This window comes from Urocitellus parryii, chromosome 10 (genome assembly GCF_045843805.1).
Source record: "Urocitellus parryii isolate mUroPar1 chromosome 10, mUroPar1.hap1, whole genome shotgun sequence".
Lineage (NCBI taxonomy): Eukaryota > Metazoa > Chordata > Mammalia > Rodentia > Sciuridae > Urocitellus > Urocitellus parryii.
This window is the reverse complement of record NC_135540.1, coordinates 42,809,153-42,822,740: the sequence shown is the minus strand read 5'-3', so window position 1 is coordinate 42,822,740 and position 13,588 is coordinate 42,809,153. Positions and strand designations below refer to the sequence as shown.

Here is a 13,588-nt window from a genome sequence, read left to right as displayed (position 1 = left end):
CAGGATGTTCTAGGTCAAAGCAAGTGTCTTTGCTTCAGATGGTTGGGAGTTGCTTTTGTAGCCAACTCTGTATGGTAGAAATAATAATGCTATCCTCATTTTTTTCCTGCAAAGTGTGTTTATATCTTTATGCACAGTATGTATATTTACATAGTTATTAGACCATGGAATCATACAGATGTCCCAAACTATGTAAACTATTAACATTTTTATAACTTTTTATCAATATCCAGATTTTAGAGGTCTATATGTTCAGTAAATAATGTTTGATAGTATTATACATGGAAACCTAGCTAATCATAATTAACATGTGTTTCACTAAAAAATCAAACATTTTAAAACTTGTAGTACAATATTTTTAACCTATTTCTGTGAAAAAACTAAAAGATTCATTTTAAAGTAAGCCAGTTAAATTTATTATGTATTTTTTCGAATTGGGACTTAAGTAGAATGTTTTTAAAAGAGATATCTTAGTTCATTATCATTGAAATTGATCACAAGTCAGCCACCAAAATTAGGAAGAAAGTGAGCCAATTCTAAATGATGCAATCATGGCAAAAATTAGAAACTTAGCTAAATATTATTTTTAAAATAAATATAAATGGATCCCATTGGCTTAGCAGGCTGAGGCAGGAGGATCACTAGTTCAAAGCCAGCCTCAGCAAAAGTGACTTGCTAAGCAACTCAGTGAGAACATGTGTCTGAAATGCAATATTCTACCCGACAAAAAAAAAAAAGGATACATCATCAAATAATGGAATCATCAAATAATGGAATCATCAAATAATAGCCTTTTAAAGAAGGTATTGGCAGAAGATTTCAGCTAAATCATGCAGTCTGAATTTTAAAAAAGGAAAAATTAAAAGTATATAAGATATAGATGGAGGTGAACTGATTATTTGGATGGATGGATGGATGGATGGATGGATGGATGGATGGATGAATGGATAAATGGACAGATGGAGTGACAGAGCAAGAATGAGAGATGAATAAATGAATGAATGGATTTCTTCCCTACTGTACCGATCTTTTTTTCCAACTTGCAAGTAAGTTTGCTTTCATTGTTCACATGTTACTATGAATGAGAGAAATTTGGATCCAAAAAGAGAACCCTAATTCTCCATACAAAATCCAGAAGCTTCCCCCAGTAGAAAAAAAGGGTGGCACTACAGCATGGATTTACACAGTTCCTGGTGGCAACTTTGGTTTCTATGTGCCCCAGTGGTCCTTTCTTGGCTCCTCAGTGAGAAAACAGTCATATGACATTCAAAACTATTCACAGAACTCAGACTGTGTACAGTACATCAGATAAACTTTCTGGTGCTTGAAATTAATGTAATACTTCTCAGTGGGGCGTTTTCCTCCATTTTATGTTTTGTTATGTTATACTCAAACTCTGCCCCCTCGGCCCTTTGAGTACCTGCTTCTCCCTCTGACCTGATGCTGGTTTTCTTATGGCAGTGGATGGCAGATGGACCTCATGGAGCAAGTGGTCTACTTGTGGGACTGAATGTACCCACTGGCGCAGGAGGGAGTGCACAGCACCAGCCCCTAAGAATGGGGGCAAGGACTGTGATGGCCTGGTCTTGCAATCGAAGAACTGCACCGATGGGCTTTGCATGCAGAGTAAGTGGATTTGAGCAAAGTACAGATGCTAAGAGGCCTGGGATTAAACCATTTAGACATCTTTGAAGGAAATATTAGAAATTAAGAACTCTTGGAACAACAATAAAAAATGCAATAAGGTAGCAATATCCTAGTTCTCTCTTAAAATTGGAAAAAGCTAATCTCCTAGGAACCAGAATGAATAATAACTATGTCTAGTGAACAAATGACACGCAGCATTGCTTTCCATGAGCAAGGAGTGAGTTAGTCATTTCCGTGCAGGGGCTGTCATTCTTTCCACACCAAGGAACCATGACTCAGTTTTATTAGCATGCACAAAAGGGTACCCTAAACTCCTCATAGAATCAAGACATGACTTCCAAAAAGTGAGCAATTTATTCATAACCCATGCACCAAACCAATGTCTATGAAGTGTAAAATATATAAGGATTGTGAACGTTTCTGCAGGTAGATTTACCAATTCATAATAACTGTTTAGTAAGGACATCTCACAGTTTCTTAAAGTATTGAGGTTGTGTGAGAAATTATAATGTGGGTATGATTTAATATATTTAAAAGACATAATGTTAATAAAACAAATTTTAAAAATGAATGCATAAGAGTGGCACAGTGGGTAATATAAACTTCATAACCTCCATTTTCATGTCTTTGTTTCTTAGATGTTTTTTGTCTTTAGATTTTCTTAATGACATGGTAATTTGATTTCTATACTTATAAACTCTTATCCCTTTACTGAGAGCCCTTAGCTGTTCACAGTTTACCATCTTTTTTGTGACCATGAATGAAGGTGCTAAGAATTGTACTGAAATTGCACCTGTTCAGATGATTGGATCAAAGTGTTGCATTTGGATCTGAACTAATGGTGGCCAAATGTTGACATTTCTTATAATGCATTACAGATTGTTTGCAGAATTCAAGCAATCAAATGTATTTGTGTAGAGCAATTTGTATTTATTATTTAGGAAAAGTATTTTGTTTTCGCCACACATATGAAATTCTGTTTACCTTTCAGAATCTATACACTCAAGGAACTTTAAAAGGAAATCTCACTTAAAATGCAAATAAATAATTATGCTGCTCACACAGTAAAAATTCAATCGGCCTCTATTTTTATGTTCCCCACACATTGCATTCTTTGAGAACAGGCTGCTGAGTGCAGCATATAGCCTCTGATTATGATTGGGGCCTGCAACTGTGTTTCTTGCTAAGTTTGTATCAGAAATGCTAGAATGAGAAGAATACAGCTGTTTTACCAACCATTTATCCAGAGATACAGGGTTCCTCCCCTATGCTGGAGTTTAAATTGAGAAATAAAATAACAACATAATATGCACCAGTTATTTTCTTTAAAAATTTTATGATGTGGGATTCCTCCTTTACTATAGAACAAACTGTTTTATGTAGTTGAAAAGTAGCAATATTTAGAGTTTTTCTGTTTCCCTCTTATACATTTTTTCCTTTCTCAATTTAATATTTCAACCTTGAATGCTTTAATATCTATTATTTCTACTATCCATATTTAATAATCCTCACAACAACCTATTTAACAAGGATTGCAATGCTACAAGTTGGAACACTGGATCATTTCTCAGTTATACAAAATGAGTCTTTCTAAATTATGAAAAAGAACAAAAGTACAAAAAAACAGGCAGAAAATTTCAATTACCAATTAGGAATTATCATTTAATGTTTTACTTTTGGAGAATTAGTGTCTTAATGTATTAATAAATAGTTCATCAGCAATACTGCAGTAAATCTCAAAATAAAGCTATCCTAGTTACCATTGAACCAGGTATAAAATATAATCTCTGAATCTACTCAAGTATATATGCATATAATTCTGATGTAAATGTAGGTATACTGTTGGATAAGAGTAATTCATAGTTCATGGTGGATATGAGAGGGACTAAGTTGGTCAAACACAAATATGAAATCATCAAACTAAGGCTCTCATGACATGAAACTCTTTAACATCTAAATCATTCCTTATTCACATTCACAGAATTTTTTCTTGTGACTGGATATTTGCCAATAATTATTGTCTGGAGTTTGTGTGTAAATAGGGATAAGACATGAGACTACAAGAGGGGTTTGGGGTTTGTTTATTTGTTTTGTTTAATTTTTATCAAGTCTTTTGTTAGACTGAAACATTTTGATGTTTGGATTAAAATCGTTCAGTTAAAAAGCTATTTCCTTGGGCAGCTCTGATTTGCTATCATAGCACTCCTACTAAGTCAATAAACCCTTTCATCTACCCTCTTATATCTACTGTTGTCCGACAGAGAATTGCAGTCTATTCTACTATTGATTTCCTCAGTGATAAAAACCACAGAGATATTGCTGTGCTGTGTAATTACAGTATTTTACAGTGAAAGCTATAGTTTCTGTTTACCAATAAGCTTGGTGTTTCTGGCCAAAGTCTTTCAAAGAAATAATATTACTTAGAAACTTACTTTGGAAAACAAAAGACTTTCTTAACAATGAAACTACATGGTTTACAAGAGGGGTTGAGGTTTATAGTAGGAAACAGAACAAAAGTAGAAAAAACAGGCAGAAAATTTTCATTACCAATTAGGAATTATCATTTAATATTTTACTTTTGGAGAATTAGGGTCTTAATGTATCACAGCAATACTGCAATAGAGCTCAAAATAAAGCTATCCTAGTTACCATTGAGCCAGATATAAAATATAATCTCTGAATCTACTCAATATATATATGTAAAATTCTGATATAAATGTAGGTATACTGTTGGATAAGAGTAATCATAATTTATAGTGGATGTGAGTAGGACTAAGTTACCTTGATATGGGTGGTAGTGTGTAGCAATTTTTTAAAAAAGCTAAATTGGTAATACAATGTGAAATATAGAGAAAATGTGGTTGTCAATGTTTATTATTTTGTTAAAAACAGCAAATTCAGACACACTTCTTCCTTAACCACTTACCTTAATACAAATAACTTTGGTTCAAAATAGTGGAAATATTGGATAAAACACATACATAGAAAGGGAGGGAGGGAAATCCTCAAGTTCCAGAAATGCAGTTGCAATTCAAAGGGAGAGGTAAGTGTGGGCCAGCAGGATAGCCAACAGGAGCAGTAGACATGGGAGTAGGTAGGTCTCAGGGCCAGGAGTTAGGGGTTTAGTTTGGGCAGAGAGGCAGAAGCCCTGGCCTTGTGAAAGCAAAGATCTGAGACTTGAAAACAAGAACCTTGAATAAAACTGAATTCATAAATAGCTGCCTCACCATGAGAAATGACTGAGATATTTTCACCCACCAGCCCAAGGAAACCACAGGAAAATTCATGGTAGGTCAGAGGAAAACAAAGTCTTCACTTAAATAAAACCTATAGTAAAACCACATTAGTACACCCAGCTCTGGCATGCTCTGGTGTGGATATAGTACAGGCAGCAAAAACAAAAGATGTGTAATTAACATGTTGAGTAAAACTTCTGGGGCACTAGCAGAACAAACAGCAAGCCACTCATCTGGGTCCCTTGTACAATCGAAGTGCATTGGACTATGACAAAAATAGCTCACCCCTGAAAATAAACTTATAATACTAAGTTTCAAATCATCCAAGAAAACAGTTCACTGTAAAGGAGAGTCTGAAATATACAGTTAGCATTTTAAGAACATACTCATACAGCAATCTGATCAAGACCCTATACAAAGTAAAAATGAAAAGACAGACTATGTTTTAAATGTAATATAAATACAGTGATAGAAGAAAATGTTGTTAAAAGAACAGACACATTTGAGGGAAAATCAAATGAAAGTCTAGAAATTAAGCAAGATGACAAATCTAAAATGTAATGGCAGACTAAAAATCAGACATAGCTATAGATAGAGCTGAAGACAAAATTAGTTAACTGGAATGTAGATCTCAGGAAATTTCCTACAATACAGGGAAGAAAGACAAAAAAATATATGATTATGTAAAAGAACTGTTAAGACCCATTGGAGGACAGAGTAAGAAGTTGACTGGGCTGTAGCTCAGTGGTAGAGCTCCTGCCTCATACATTTGAGTTACTGGCTTTGATCCTCAGCACCACATAAAAATAAATAAATAAAGATGTGGTGTCCATCTACAACAAAAAAAATATATTTTTAAAAAGTTGCGAAAAGTGATAGAGTGCCAGGGATCCCAGCAGCCTGCAGCAGGGCCCGGAGAGCCAGGCCAACTGATTCGCGTGGCCTGCCCTGCGGCTACAGAAGGCGTGGCGCCTCAGTGAAGCCATTAATTGGCAAGCAGGGAGGTTAGGGAAGGCCATTAGGTGGAATCCCACCAGCCAAGCCCACACGGACCCTTGGGCCGAGCACGGGTTCTCAGAAGGGGAAGGAAGCGGTACAGTCCCATCCCCCACAGCGGACACCCCGCCGAGGCAGTCAGCGGCCAGCATCCGGGAAAGCTGAAGGATACACCGCCACTCTCCTTCAGAGTGCGACATCAAAACAGGTCGGTGTCATTCAGCTCACCCCCCAGACAGCGGGAATTCGCATAAAATCTCTCCTAGGCTTGCCGGGAGAGGGAGTATCAAGCTGAGCCTCCATACAGGCCAGGGGGAAACCAGAGACACCTGACCTCCAACCCCTCCTCCCAGTAGCAGCCAAAAGGAAACCTGGCTAGCCAGCGCTGGGGGAGGGGCAAGCAGAAAAAATCAAAGTGATAGAGTGCCAGGGATCCCAGCAGCCTGCAGCAGGGCCCGGAGAGCCAGGCCAACTGATTCGCGTGGCCTGCCCTGCGGCTACAGAAGGCGTGGCGCCTCAGTGAAGCCATTAATTGGCAAGCAGGGAGGTTAGGGAAGGCCATTAGGTGGAATCCCACCAGCCAAGCCCACACGGACCCTTGGGCCGAGCACGGGTTCTCAGAAGGGGAAGGAAGCGGTACAGTCCCATCCCCCACAGCGGACACCCCGCCGAGGCAGTCAGCGGCCAGCATCCGGGAAAGCTGAAGGATACACCGCCACTCTCCTTCAGAGTGCGACATCAAAACAGGTCGGTGTCATTCAGCTCACCCCCCAGACAGCGGGAATTCGCATAAAATCTCTCCTAGGCTTGCCGGGAGAGGGAGTATCAAGCTGAGCCTCCATACAGGCCAGGGAGAAACCAGAGACACCTGACCTCCAACCCCTCCTCCCAGTAGCAGCCAAAAGGAAACCTGGCTAGCCAGCGCTGGGGGAGGGGCAAGCAGAAAAAATCAAAGTGATAGAGTGCCAGGGATCCCAGCAGCCTGCAGCAGGGCCCGGAGAGCCAGGCCAACTGATTCGCGTGGCCTGCCCTGCGGCTACAGAAGGCGTGGCGCCTCAGTGAAGCCATTAATTGGCAAGCAGGGAGGTTAGGGAAGGCCATTAGGTGGAATCCCACCAGCCAAGCCCACACGGACCCTTGGGCCGAGCACGGGTTCTCAGAAGGGGAAGGAAGCGGTACAGTCCCATCCCCCACAGCGGACACCCCGCCGAGGCAGTCAGCGGCCAGCATCCGGGAAAGCTGAAGGATACACCGCCACTCTCCTTCAGAGTGCGACATCAAAACAGGTCGGTGTCATTCAGCTCACCCCCCAGACAGCGGGAATTCGCATAAAATCTCTCCTAGGCTTGCCGGGAGAGGGAGTATCAAGCTGAGCCTCCATACAGGCCAGGGGGAAACCAGAGACACCTGACCTCCAACCCCTCCTCCCAGTAGCAGCCAAAAGGAAACCTGGCTAGCCAGCGCTGGGGGAGGGGCAAGCAGAAAAAATCAAAGTGATAGAGTGCCAGGGATCCCAGCAGCCTGCAGCAGGGCCCGGAGAGCCAGGCCAACTGATTCGCGTGGCCTGCCCTGCGGCTACAGAAGGCGTGGCGCCTCAGTGAAGCCATTAATTGGCAAGCAGGGAGGTTAGGGAAGGCCATTAGGTGGAATCCCACCAGCCAAGCCCACACGGACCCTTGGGCCGAGCACGGGTTCTCAGAAGGGGAAGGAAGCGGTACAGTCCCATCCCCCACAGCGGACACCCCGCCGAGGCAGTCAGCGGCCAGCATCCGGGAAAGCTGAAGGATACACCGCCACTCTCCTTCAGAGTGCGACATCAAAACAGGTCGGTGTCATTCAGCTCACACCCCAGACAGCGGGAATTCGCATAAAATCTCTCCTAGGCTTGCCGGGAGAGGGAGTATCAAGCTGAGCCTCCATACAGGCCAGGGGGAAACCAGAGACACCTGACCTCCAACCCCTCCTCCCAGTAGCAGCCAAAAGGAAACCTGGCTAGCCAGCGCTGGGGGAGGGGCAAGCAGAAAAAATCAAAGTGATAGAGTGCCAGGGATCCCAGCAGCCTGCAGCAGGGCCCGGAGAGCCAGGCCAACTGATTCGCGTGGCCTGCCCTGCGGCTACAGAAGGCGTGGCGCCTCAGTGAAGCCATTAATTGGCAAGCAGGGAGGTTAGGGAAGGCCATTAGGTGGAATCCCACCAGCCAAGCCCACACGGACCCTTGGGCCGAGCACGGGTTCTCAGAAGGGGAAGGAAGCGGTACAGTCCCATCCCCCACAGCGGACACCCCGCCGAGGCAGTCAGCGGCCAGCATCCGGGAAAGCTGAAGGATACACCGCCACTCTCCTTCAGAGTGCAACATCAAAACAGCGGACACTCCATCCAGGCAGTCAGTGGACACCATCCGGGAAAGCTGAAGAATACACTACCACTCTCCAACAGCTTGCAACATCAAAACAGCCAGCAGCAGGACCCCGGAGATCCAGGCCAACTGATTCGCGCGGCCTGCCCCGCAGCTACAGAAGGCGTGGCGCCTCAGAGAAGCCATTAATTAGCAAGCAGGGAGGTTAGGGACTGCCATTAGGTGGAATCCCGCCAGCCAAGCCCACCGCCCACGCCCGGAACAGGCCCAGCGATCTGCCAGCATTGTAGTCACGACACCCCAATTGGAATAGGGACAGAGCAGAGCCGCCTTCCACTCCCGGAACAGGCCCAGAGAGCCGCCAGCGTGGTAGACACGTCACCCCAATTGGAGTAGGGGCACAGCCGCCGCCCGCACCTGCAAGGGAGACTTTTCAAGTATACAAGAGCAACATAAATAAATAGGGGGTAAATTTCAAAACACAACAGTTGCACCAAGCAGAAAGAAACGCGAGCAGTATGAAAAGACAAGGAAAGAAAGGTCCACAAGCAATGCAGGTCAACTCAACTTTAGAAGAGGTAATAGCTGCAACAGATGGAATATCAGATAAAGAGTTCAGGATATATATGCTTCAGATGATCTGGAGTCTCAAGGAAGACATGAGACAGCAAAATCAGACAATGAAAGATCACATTGACAAACAAATCCAGGAAGTAAAAGATCAATTTCACAGGGAGATAGAGGTAATAAAAAACAAACAAATTGAAATTCTAGAAATGCAGGAAACAATAAACCAACTTAAAAACTCAATTGAGAATACTACCAGCAGAGTAGATCACTTAGAAGAGAGAACATCAGACAATGAAGACAAAGTATTTCAACTGGAAAAGAACATAGACAGCTCAGCAAGTCTGCTAAGAAACCATGAGCAGAACATCCAAGAATTATGGGACAATATCAAAAGACCAAATTTAAGAGTCATTGGGATACAGGAAGGCACAGAGCTCCATTCCAAAGGAATAAACAGTCTATTCAGTGAAATAATACGAGAAAACTTCCCAGAATTGAAGATTGAGACAGAATCCCAAATCCTAGAAGCCTACAGGACGCCGAATGTGCAAAATCATAAGAGATCCACACCTAGACACATTATAATGAAGATGTCCAACATACAGAATAAGGAGAGAATTTTAAAAGCTGCAAGAGAAAGAAAGCAGATTACATTTAGGGGTAAACCAATCAGGATAACAGCTGATCTCTCAACACAGACTCTGAAAGCTAGAAGATCCTGGAATAACATATTTCAAACACTGAAAGACAATGGGCTCCAACCAAGAATCGTGTATCCGGCGAAATTAAGCTTCAGGTTAGAAGATGAAATTAAAACCTTCCACAATAAACAAAAGTTAAAAGAATTCGCAGCTAGAAAACCATCTCTTCAAAAAATCCTTGGCAAAACATTACAGGAAGAGGAAATGGAAAACAACATTGAAAACCAACAATGGGAGGTAGGACAGTAAAGGGGGGAAAGTAGTCAAAGAGGATAACAAATCAGGTTTAGTAACATCAATAAACAAATATGGATAGAAGAACAAACCATATCTCAATAATAACCCTAAATGTTAATGGCTTAAACTCACCAATTAAGAGACATAGGCTAGTAGAATGGATCAAAAAACAAGACCCAACAATATGCTGTCTACAGGAGACGCATTTGATAGGAAAAGATATACATAGACTGAAGGTGAAAGGTTGGGAAAAATCATATCACTCATATGGACCGCGGAAACAAGCAGGAGTGTCCATACTCATATCTAATAAAATAGATTTCAAGCCAAAGCTAATCAAAAGGGATATAGAAGGACACTTCATACTGCTCAAGGGAACCATACACCAACAAGACATAACAATCATAAATATATATGCCCCAAATAATGGTGCAGCTGTATTCATCAAGCAAACTCTTCTCAAGTTCAAGAGTCTAATAGACCAACATACAATAATCATGGGAGACTTCAACACACCTCTCTCACCACTGGACAGATCTTCCAAACAAAAGTTAAATAAGGAAACTATAGAACTCAATAACACAATTAACAACCTAGACTTAATTGACATATACAGACTATACCACCCAACATCAAGTAGCTACACTTTTTTCTCAGCAGCACATGGAACCTTCTCAAAAATAGACCATATACTATGTCACAGGGCAACTCTTAGACAATACAAAGGGGTAGAGATAATACCATGCATCTTATCTGATCATAATGGAATGAAACTGAAAATCAATGATAAAAGAAGAAAGGAAAAAGCAAGCATCACCTGGAGAATGAACAATAGGTTGCTGAGTGATCAATGGGTTTTAGAAGACATCAAGGAGGAAATTAAAAAATTCCTAGAGTTAAATGAAAACACAGACACAACATATCGGAATCTATGGGACACATTGAAAGCAGTTCTAAGAGGAAAATTCATTGCTTGGAGTTCATTCCTCAAAAAAAGAAAAAACCAACAAATAAATGATCTCATACTTCATCTCAAAATCCTAGAAAAAGAAGAGCAAAACAACAGCAAAAGAAGTAGAAGGCAAGAAATAATTAAAATCAGAGCTGAAATTAATGAAATTGAAACAAAAGAAACAATTGAAAAAATTGACAAAACTAAAAGCTGGTTCTTTGAAAAAATAAATAAAATTGACAGACCCTTAGCCATGCTAACGAAGAGAAGAAGAGAGAGAACCCAAATTACTAGCATACGGGATGAAAAAGACAATATCACAACAGACACTTCAGAAATACAGAAGATAATCAGAAATTACTTTGAATCCTTATACTCCAATAAAATAGATGATAGTGAAGGCATAGATAAATTCCTTGAGTCCTATGATCTGCCCAGATTGAGCCAGGAGGATATAGACAACCTAAACAGACCAATAACAATAGAGGAAATAGAAGAAACCATCAAAAGACTACCAACTAAGAAAAGCCCAGGACCGGATGGGTATACAGCAGAGTTTTACAAAACCTTTAAAGAGGAACTAACACCAATACTTTTCAAGCTATTTCAGGAAATAGAAAAAGAGGGAGAACTTCCAAATTCATTCTACGAGGCCAACATCACCCTGATTCCGAAACCAGACAAAGACACATCAAAGAAGGAAAACTACAGACCAATATCTCTAATGAACCTTGACGCAAAAATCCTCAATAAAATTCTGGCGAATCGGATTCAAATACATATCAAAAAAATTATACATCATGATCAAGTAGGATTCATCCCTGGGATGCAAGGCTGGTTTAATATACGGAAATCAATAAATGTTATTCACCACATCAATAGACTTAAAAATAAGAACCATATGATCATCTCAATAGATGCAGAAAAAGCATTTGACAAAGTACAGCATCCCTTTATGTTCAAAACGCTAGAAAAATTAGGGATAACAGGATCATACCTCAACATTGTAAAAGCAATATATGATAAGCCACAGGCCAGCATCATTCTGAATGGAGAAAAATTGAAGGCATTCCCTCTAAGATCTGGTACAAGACAGGGATGCCCTCTCTCACCACTTCTGTTCAACATAGTCCTCGAAACACTGGCCAGAGCAATTAGACAGTCAAAAGAAATTAAAGGCATAAAAATAGGAAAAGAAGAACTTAAATTATCACTATTTGCAGATGATATGATTCTATACCTAGCAGACCCAAAAGGGTCTACAAAGAAGCTATTAGAGCTAATAAATGAATTCAGCAAAGTGGCAGGATATAAGATCAACACTCATAAATCAAAGGCGTTCCTGTATATGAGCGACAAATCCTCTGAAACGGAAATGAGGACAACTACTCCATTCACAATATCCCCCCAAAAAATAAAATACTTGGGAATCAACCTAACAAAAGAGGTGAAAGATTTATACAATGAAAATTACAGAACCCTAAAGAAAGACATAGAAGAAGACCTTAGAAGATGGAAAAACATACCCTGCTCATGGATAGGCAGAACTAACATCATCAAAATGGCGATATTACCAAAAGTTCTCTATAAGTTCAATGCAATGCCAATCAAAATCCCAACAGCATATCTTGTAGAAATAGATAAAAGAATCATGAAATTCATATGGAATAATAAAAGACCCAGAATAGCAAAAACAATACTAAGCAGGAAGTGTGAATCAGGCGGTATAGCGATACCAGACTTCAAACTATACTACAGAGCAATAGTAACAAAAACAGCATGGTACTGGTACCAAAACAGGCGGGTGGACCAATGGTACAGAATAGAGGACACAGCAACCAATCCACAAAACTACAACTATCTTATTTTCGATAAAGGGGCTAAAAGCATGCAATGGAGGAAGGATAGCATCTTCAACAAATGGTGCTGGGAAAACTGGAAATCCATTTGCACCAAAATGAATCTGAATCCCTATCTCTCGCCGTGCACAAAAGTTAACTCAAAATGGATCAAGGAGCTTGATATTAAATCTGAGACACGGCATCTGATAGAAGAAAAAGTTGGTTATGATCTAAACGCTGTGGGATCGGGCTCCAAATTCCTCAATAGGACACCCATAGCGCTAGAGTTAACAAATAGAATCAACAAATGGGACTTACTCAAACTAAAAAGTTTTTTCTCAGCAAAAGAAACAATAAGAGAGATAAATAGGGAGCCTACATCCTGGGAACAAATCTTTACTCCACACACTTCAGATAGAGCCCTAATAACCAGAATATACAAAGAACTCAAAAAATTAGACAATAAGATAACAAATAACCCAATCAATAAATGGGCCAAGGACCTGAACAGACACTTCTCAGAGGAGGACATACAATCAATCAACAAGTACATGAAAAAATGCTCACCATCGCTAGCAGTCAGAGAAATGCAAATCAAAACTACCCTAAGATACCATCTCACTCCAGTAAGACTGGCAGCCTTTAGGAAGTCAAACAACAATAAGTGCTGGAGAGGATGCGGGGAAAAGGGCACTCTTGTTCATTGCTGGTGGGACTGCAAATTGGTGCAGCCAATTTGGAAAGCAGTATGGAGATTTCTCGGAAAGCTGGGAATGGAACCACCATTCGACCCAGCTATTCCCCTTCTCGGTCTATTCCCTAAAGCCCTAACAAGAGCATGCTACAGGGACACTGCTACATCGATGTTCATAGCAGCTCAATTCACGATAGCAAGACTGTGGAACCAGCCTAGATGCCCTTCAATAGATGAATGGATAAAAAAAATGTGGCATTTATACACTATGGAGTATTACTCTGCATTAAAAAATGACAAAATTATAGAATTTGGAGGGAAATGGATGGCATTAGAGCAGATTATGCTAAGTGAAGCT

At 40.8% G+C, this 13,588-nt stretch overlaps 1 protein-coding gene across 2 annotated transcripts in view; it reads left to right on the top strand.

The window, feature by feature from the left end:
- The window catches only part of Unc5c (unc-5 netrin receptor C), a 354,227-nt gene that overhangs the window by 280,901 nt on the left and 59,738 nt on the right, over positions 1-13,588 (top strand). For both annotated transcript variants that reach the window (XM_026407463.2, XM_026407462.2), the window contains exon 7: positions 1,462-1,626. In XM_026407463.2, coding sequence (XP_026263248.2) covers positions 1,462-1,626 — 165 coding nt within the window. The remainder of the gene's footprint in view (positions 1-1,461; positions 1,627-13,588) is intronic.